At 40.6% G+C, this 8544-nt stretch overlaps 1 protein-coding gene across 10 annotated transcripts in view; it reads right to left on the bottom strand.

Moving 5' to 3' along the window:
- Positions 1-8544, bottom strand: part of LOC111961224 (mitogen-activated protein kinase 10-like) — a 115582-nt gene that overhangs the window by 38212 nt on the left and 68826 nt on the right. For 8 of the 10 annotated variants that reach the window (XR_002876981.1, XR_011476712.1, XM_023983315.2 and 5 more), the window contains one exon: positions 3743-3925. The exons of 1 other annotated variant lie outside the window; for it this stretch is intronic. Coding sequence is in view for 7 of the 9 variants with exons in the window: in XM_023983315.2 (XP_023839083.1) it covers positions 3743-3925 (183 nt within the window). In the remaining 2 variants the exon portion in view is untranslated. Of the gene's footprint in view, positions 1-3742; positions 3926-7112; positions 7185-8544 lie in introns of all 10 variants that reach the window. One more of the 10 variants, XM_023983321.2, reaches the window with a different exon arrangement.

Below are 8544 nucleotides of genomic sequence, written 5' to 3'. Positions count from 1 at the left end.
GCACTAATAGTGACACTGTTCGACAGATATATGAAATAACATATATAATGGGTCCTACTTTTGTTGAGCTTCCATCAGAATGTTGTACAAGGGTCCTTTGTCGGGAACAATCGTTGTTTGGTTTTAGAATGGCATTTTTCCCTCTCGATGAGCAAGCAAAACTAGCAAGTGCGCTAAGCTCTCCTTCGTCACCAAACGCAAAGAACGCAACACGGTCTAAACTCCCGAAATCGAATCAATAAAACATATTGAAAAAACATACTTTACGATGATATCTTCACATTTATCAAATAAAATCAAAGCCGGAGATATAAGACGTCTATAACGATTGCTTTTCAATGCCAATACTGGTGACCTTTATGCGCTTCCTGAACAAACGAATTCTGGGGTCATGTCATTCCAAGCTGTCTCTTTTGACCATAGAAAGAGATTGAGACCCCATTTCACCTCTCACAGCTATTGACATCTAGTGGAGGCGTATGAAGTGCATGTATAGTCATAAATCTCAAGAAAAATGATAGGGAGGCCTGGAACAGAGCCTCGATTTGGATTTTTCACTTTCTGACAGGAAGTTTGCTGCAAAATGAGTTCTGTTTTACTCACCAGATATATTCAAACGGTTTTAGAAACTTGAGAGTGTTTTCTATCCAATAGTAATAATAATATAGCATATTGTACGAGCAAGAATAGAGTACGAGGACATTTAACTTTTAGTTGGTTCCAATCCGCGATCCGGGGAGCACCCTCATCAGTAAAAAAGCTGACTAGCATAGCCTAGCATAGCGCCACAAGTAAATACTAGCATCTAAATATCATGAAATCACAAGGCCAAGACACCAGATGAAAGATACACATCTTGTGAATCCAGCCATCATTTCTGATTTTTTAAATTTTTTACAGGGAAGACACATATGTATTTCTATTAGCTAACCACGATAGCAAAAGACCCAACTTTTTTTGCTCCACCATTTTTACTGCATAGGTAGCTATCACAATTCGACCAAATAAAGATATACAGTGGGGCAAAAAAGTATTTAGCAGCCACCAATTGTGCAAGTTCTCCCATTAAAAAGATGAGAGAGCCGTAATTTTTCATCATAGGTACACTTCACTATGACAGACAAATGAGAAAAAAAATCCAGAATATCACATTGTAGGATTTTTTATGAATTTATTTGCAAATTATGTGGAAAATAAGTATTTTGGTCAATAACAAAATTTATCTCAATACTTTGTTATATACCCTTGTTGGCAATTACTGAGGTCAAACGTTTTCTGTAAGTCTTCACAAGGTTTTCACACACTGTTGCTGGTATTGTTGGCCCATTCCTCCATGCAGATCTCCTCTAGAGCAGTGATGTTTTGGGGCTGGTTGCTGGGCAACACGGACTTTCAACTCCCTCCAAGATTTTCTATGGGGTTTGAGATCTGGAGACTGGCTAGGCCACTCCAGGACCTTGAAATGCTTCTTACGAAGCCACTCCTTCGTTGCCCGGGCGGTGTGTTTGGGATCATTGTCATGCTGAAAGACCCAGCCACGTTTCATCTTCAATGCCCTTGCTGATGGAAGGAGGTTTCCACTGAAAATCTCACGATACATGGCCCCATTCATTCTTTCCTTTACACGGATCAGTCGTCCTGGTCCCTTTGCAGAAAAACAGCCCCAAAGCATGATGTTCCACCCCATGCTTCACAGTAGGTATGGGTGTCTTTGGATGCAACTCAGCATTCTTTGTCCTCCAAACACGACGAGTTGAGTTTTTACCAAAAAGTTCTATTTTGGTTTCATCTACCATATACATTCTCCCAATCTTCTTCTGGATCATCCAAATGCTCTCAGCAAACCTGTCAGACGGGCCTGGACATGTACTGGCTTAAGCAGGGAGACACGTCTGGCACTGCAGGAATTGAGTCCCTGGCGGCGTAGTGTGTTACTGATGGTAGGCTTTGTTACTTTGGTCCCAGCTCTCTGCAGGTCATTCACTAGTTCCCCCTGTGTGGTTCTGGGATTTTGTGCTCACCGTTCTTGTGATCATTTTTGACCCCACGGGTGAGATCTTGCGTGAGCCCCAATCAAGGGAGATTATCAGTGGTCTTGTATGTCTTCCCCATTTCTAATAATTGCCCCACAGTTGATTTCTTCAAACCAAGGCTGCTTACCTATTGCAGATTCAGTCTCCCAACCTTGGTGCAGGTCTACAATTTTGTTTCTGGTGTCCTTTGACAAGCTCTTTTGCTCTTGGCATAGTGGAGTTTGGAGTGGGGACTGTTTGAAGTTGTGGACAGGTGTCTTGTTATACTGATAACAACGTTCAAAAGGGGCCATTAATACAGGTAACGAGTGGAGGAGAGAGGAGCTCTTAAAGAAGAAGTTACAGGTCTGTGAGAGCCAGAATCTTGCTTGTTTGTAGGTGACCAAATACTTATTTTCCACCATAATTTGCAAATAAATTCATTAAAAATCCTACAATGTGATTTTCTGATCTTTTTTTCTCATTTGTCTGTCATAGTTGAAGTCTACACCTATGATGAAAATTACAGCCTCTCTCATCTTTTTAAGTGGGAAACTTGCACAATTGGTGGCTGACTAAATACTTTTTTGCCCCACTGTTAAATAGTCACTAACCAAGAAACAACTTCATCAGATGACAGTCTATAACATATTTATTGTAATAGCAATGTTTTGTTCGAAAAAATGTTGAATATTTAGGCTATAAATCATAGTTTTTTACCATTGCAGCCACCATCCACAACTCTCACCAAAGCAACTAGAATAACTACAGAGAGCAACGTGAATTACCTAAATACTCATCATAAAACATTTATGAAAATACACAGTGTACAGAAATGAAAGACAAAGATCTTGTGAATCCAGCCAATATTCAGATTTTTAAGGTTTTACAGCGAAAAACACAATTTAGCATTATATTTAGCTTACTACAATAGCCACCACACAGCAGCATTGATTCATGCACGTTAGCGATAGCGAAATAAACCAGCAAAAGATATTACATTTTTTCACTAACCTTCTCAAAACTTCATCAGATGACAGTCCATAACATCATATTACACAATACATATATTGTTTGTTCGAAAATGTGCATTATTTAGCGGCACAAATTTGTGGTTATACAATGAGAATAGTAGCCAAGCTGCCAACAAATGTCGGGAGAAATCTTGGGAGAGGCACTAATCTAATCAATAACTAATCATAAACATGTTATAAGACTGTCATCTGATGAAGTTGTTTCTTGGTTAGTTTGGTTGGTTTTGTGCATGCTACCTGTGCTGTGAAAAATGTCTGTGCTTTTTTGTATTTGGTGGTGAGCTAACATAAATATACATGGTGTTTTCGCTGTAAAACATTAAAAAAATCGGACATGTTGACTGGATTCACAAGATGTTTATCTTTCATTTGCTGTATTGGACTTGTTAATGTGTGAAAGTTAAATATTTCTCAAAAATATTTTTTGAATTTCGCGCTCTGCCTTTTCAGTGGAATGTGGGAGGAGTTCCGCTAGCGGAACCCCGGGGCTAGACAGGATAACATCAAAGTCAGGAGATTTGCCTGAATTCATCTAACCAATTTAAGTGAAGCTATATTACTTAAATTAGGCTGGCCCCTCGCGAGCCACATTGCCTCAAACTACACAACCTCCACACACATACTCTAAGGGCTGTAAGCATAGAATTAGAAATACCAGAATTATTAGGCTATAGAATACTTTATTGTCTCACTTACCTTTGAGTTTGTTGTGCTCTGAGTCTGCAGGGAAGAGGCAGTCGGGGAAGAGTTTGGGAAAGGTGAGGCCGGTGTATTTGGGTCTGTTCTCTACATAGTTACGGACAGTGGGCTGCAGCTTCTTCATAAACTCTGGTGAGGGTGTGCCCAGCTGCTCAATCACCTTATTCCATTGGTCGATATCTGAGAGGGGGTGGGGTTAAGAAAAACACACAACAAACCTGGACAGGACAGCCCTCTGGCTGTCTCAAATAAAAAACATATAGGCTTTAATATATAGCACTAACCAATTGAAGGGGACAATTGCATAGGCCTACAATAGTCCTACAAGCAGATGCGTAAGAGCCACATTGGGACATATCACTAAATGGAGGGACATGAGCAAAGTGTAACAGTAACAGACAACTTTTCTATAATCTGCCATTTCTTAACTTCTTATGGCTGGGGGTGCTATTTTCACGGTCGGATGAAAAGCGTGCCCAGAGTAAACTGCCTGCTACTCAGGCCCAGAAGCTAAGATATGCATATTATTAGTGTATTTGGATAGAAAACACTCTGAAGTTTCCAGAACTGTTTGAATGATGTCTGTGAGTATAACAGAACTCATACGGCAGGCAAAAACCTGAGAAAAATCTGAGGTTTGTACGTTTTCAAGTCTTTGACTATTCAAGATACAGAGTAAATTTGGTCCGATTGCACTTCCTAAGGCTTCCACTAGATGTCAACAGTCTTTAGAACCTTGTTTCAGGCTTCTACCGTGAAGGGGGAGAGAATAAGAGCTGTTTGACTAAGGGGTCTGGCAGAAGGCCATGAGCTACTCTGGGCACGCGGCCGTGAGAGCGAGCTCTGTTCCTTTTCATTTCTAAAGACAAACGAATTGTCCGGTTGAAACATTATTCAAGATTTATGATAAAAACATCCTAAAGATTGATTCTATACATCGTTTGACATGTTTGACGAACTGCAATAGAACTCTTTTGACTTTTTGTCTGGACTTTGTGCTCGCGCCTTGTGAATTTGGATTTGTGAACTAAACACGCGAACAAAAAGGAGGTATTTGGACATAAATTATGGACTTTATCGAACAAAACAAACATTTATTGTGGAACTGGGATTCCTGGGAGTGCATTCCGATGAAGATCATCAAAGGTAAGTGATTATTTATAATGCTATTTCTGACTTCTGTTGACTCCACAACATGGCGGGTATCTGTATGGCTTGTTTTGGTCTCTGAGCGCTGTACTCAGATTATTCCATGGTGTGCTTTCGCTGTAAAGCTTTTTTGAAATCTGACACAGCAGTTGCATTAAAAAAGTTCTCTCCTCCATATTTAATTAGTTAAATCGCAGTAAACAAACAGATTTCTTCCTATTCTGACAGTCAAACAGATGTTGATAAACATCATGCAATATTGTGCAGTGGAGGTATAGACTGTGAGTGGGTTCACAAATGAACAAGGCCTTGTAAATCCTATGAATCCCTGCAAAAAGGTGTCAACTTGGTAGGGAGGGATTTCCAATGGAATGGAGTTTGCCAATTGTGCAATGTGTGTTGTACATGGTCCCTGACAAATAAACAAATTAAATAGATAATAAAATATCTACATTGTCGACAATAAACACTAGTATAGTACCTTCTATACTGACGCAAAACTCTCCAGATGTACGTGTCAGAACAATGTATAGAGAGTCCTGTCTGAATGTGCTATTGGTCAGAGACTTCACCCCCCTCTCCTCATCTCATCTGCAATGGTAATTCCACTGCTTTAGTCTGCTTCAAGAAAGACCCTATTAATACTAAAGCTTTTGTTATTACGTTATAGCCCTCCCCATTTCCCATAGCCTTAAAGGGGTTCCAAATGGCAGCCTATTCCCTATATAGTGCACTACATTTGACCAGGGCCCCTATATATGTAAGGGCACACGCTGGAGATGAGAAGCAGGTACAGAAAATGAACATTTAATGGAAAACGGACTTGAAACAAAACAAGAACAGCGTCTGGACAGGGGGAACAAAACAACATTACGACAATAATGCTGACACAGGGAACAAAACTGAGGAACAGACATGTATAGATCAACAACGTGAACGAGTCCAATGAGCACAGATGCGCGTAATTATGGTGACAGGTGTGGGTAATGGAGGGCAGCCTAGTGCCCGAGGGGAAGCGGGAGCAGGCGTGAGAATATAGGGAATAGGGTGCCATTCGGGACATTGTGCTAGTGCTAGTGAGCGGAGTCAACACTTCACTGGTGGGAATGATTTCCTCTTTGGTTTCCTAGCCCTTTAAATTATTTAAACTGTTTCCTAATGCTGGGTTAAATAAGTCGCAAGCACATTTGTGTTTAATGTGGGTTTTAAAACTAGCAGATAGCAGATTGAAACAGCTCCAAGTTCTCTAATTTATAACCATTGCTTTATGAATATGCAGATTATTGTACTGGTACTGTACAAAGTTCCAAATGCCAATTGGTGTGATTTTGTGTTAGATTGCTGTTTTTAATGCTGTTTTTATTGGGAGAGCTCGATTTCCATTTCATTTATTACAAATGGCAAATAAACTTGAAACTTGATTTGAATTATCAGCACTATTTTGGGATAGGAACAGAGGGGGAAGGGATGGTGTGTGTGTTTGTGTGTGAGGGTGGCCAGGCTGAGGGGGTCTATGTCTTTTTTCTCTCCATCTCCCACAGGTGGGTGCCAGTTCAAAGAGAGTGCCAGCAAGCCAGGACATCCAAAAACACATGACCTCATCCTGCTGGAACGCCATTTTCATTTCCTCTTTGTCTACATCACACTTTGGGAATCACATCTACACAATGCAGGAAAAGGAGTCCTATCTACACAATGCAGTGAGAGGAGCCTTGGCTTTCATTCCTTAAAATTATTCTACATAGATGTTAAGATGTCTAATTTGATTTTAAAAAATTGCTGGAATTAAAACAGTTCCATATAGATAAATATGTTAATTTGTGTTTAATTAAGTATTTGTTTTTTATACATATGAGTATCCCTCATCATGAATTTAGGCTATTTTCTAAATGTTCAGATTTTATGATGGTGTTCAAACTGCTCATCTCGATGACAGACCTGATATATTGTAAAGGCTGGAAGAAGGCCAGAATGATGTACTTGTAGCCGATGTGAAATCACTAGCTAGTTAGCTGTGGTAAACTAGTAGCACAGCCAATGTGTCGATGTATTGATACGAGTTACAGTCTACAGAAGGAGGCAAGGATACTTCTCCAAATGTTCTATATAGAACTGCTTTAAGGGCCATGTATGACACTAGCCATTTAACCCTATACAGTATTTGGTTCTTCTAGCAGTGTACAGTATAGTGTTGATGAAGGAGACGAGGCAAGGATACGGTCGGTGCCTGGGAACAGCACTGTTCCTCTTATCACCTCTCCAAAGATGCAGCCCACAGACCAGATGTCCACTGCAGCCAGACACAGTCCCATACCAGTCACCCAGCATACATGACATGCAGATACATACATGACACATGTCACACAAACTCCATCAACCACACACTGCACGCAGACATGCAAAAAAATGCCACGTCTTTGTGAGTCCTGTCTGTCATGTAATTGCAAACATGTTATGTTTTGTGTACCACAACAATGGCTGTTAAACATAAGACACTGCTGTCTTTGTCAGTTATTATCTAGCAGTGGTCACCAACCGGTCGATCGCGAGACATTCCTAGTCGATCACCAAACATTTCTTTAGAAAAGCCAACACAATTTTTTTATTTTATTTGTGTTTTGCGCTGTTGGCGGTAGATGCACCTGATTCAGAAGCGTTGCGAACTGGGTAGGCGAGGTGTTCATATTTGGGACCATTTCATTTGTCTTAAAAGACAAACTCTGCCTACCTGGGGAGATCTATAGCTAAATCAAGTGTGCCTACTGCCCTGGAGATCTGTGGCTAAATAATGTGTGCCTACTGTGCTGGCCAATCCGATAGCTCAAATCACTATACCTACAGGTTCCAAGACCCTGGCCACAGCAAAGTTTGATACTAGCCTACCTGAGATTTCATAACTTTTAAAACCATGACCAGAGACAGAATGTCAAAGAATACAGCAAAGAGCTGCTGTTTTTATGAGTGAGTCCACATTTAAGTTTTTATTAAGCACTGTGAACACTGTTTTTATTCATCATTATTACAAAACACGCTTCTCCCTACTTCCGCTCACGCTGCAATGAATGAGTAGCGAAGTGTATCGATAGCCCTGCATTTTTATTATTAGCAGCTCGTCTTGTCTATTTTAATATCGAGGAATATTTTACTTTCTCTGGTCATAGGAACAACATGTATTTGTGCATGAGGCAGATGCGGATGCAGTGCAACTCGAGTTTCTCCAGGTGGAAGACGGTGTCCCCTCTGTCTGGTCAGTCTCACCAGAGGAAAGGAAGGAGAGAGCAGGGACCTTGAGAGGCGGACCCTCTGCTGCTCTCTCTCTCCCTTTGCTGAGACTAATGCCGTGTTCAAAACAACTGGGAACTGGGAAATCTCCGACATCCGCCTTCAGAGCGTTTAACCTTTCACGAGTATCAACCCCGGATCCGGGAGCACCCCCCACCCCCCACACACTGATTAGCATAGCTAGCATAGCTTCAGAAGTAGATAGTAGCATCTAAATATCATTAAATCACAAGTCCAAGACACCAGATGAAAGATACACATCTTGTGAATAAAGCCACCATTTCAGATTTTTAAAATGTTTTACAGGGAAGACAAAATATGTAAATCTATTAGCTAAACACGTTAGCAAAATACACCACTATTCTAAC

The sequence above is a fragment of the Salvelinus sp. IW2-2015 genome, linkage group LG4q.1:29, assembly GCF_002910315.2.
Source record: "Salvelinus sp. IW2-2015 linkage group LG4q.1:29, ASM291031v2, whole genome shotgun sequence".
In the NCBI taxonomy this organism is placed as follows: Eukaryota; Metazoa; Chordata; class Actinopteri; order Salmoniformes; family Salmonidae; genus Salvelinus; species Salvelinus sp. IW2-2015.
Note: the sequence above shows the minus strand (reverse complement) of the source record. Positions and strands in the feature narration are given on the sequence as shown.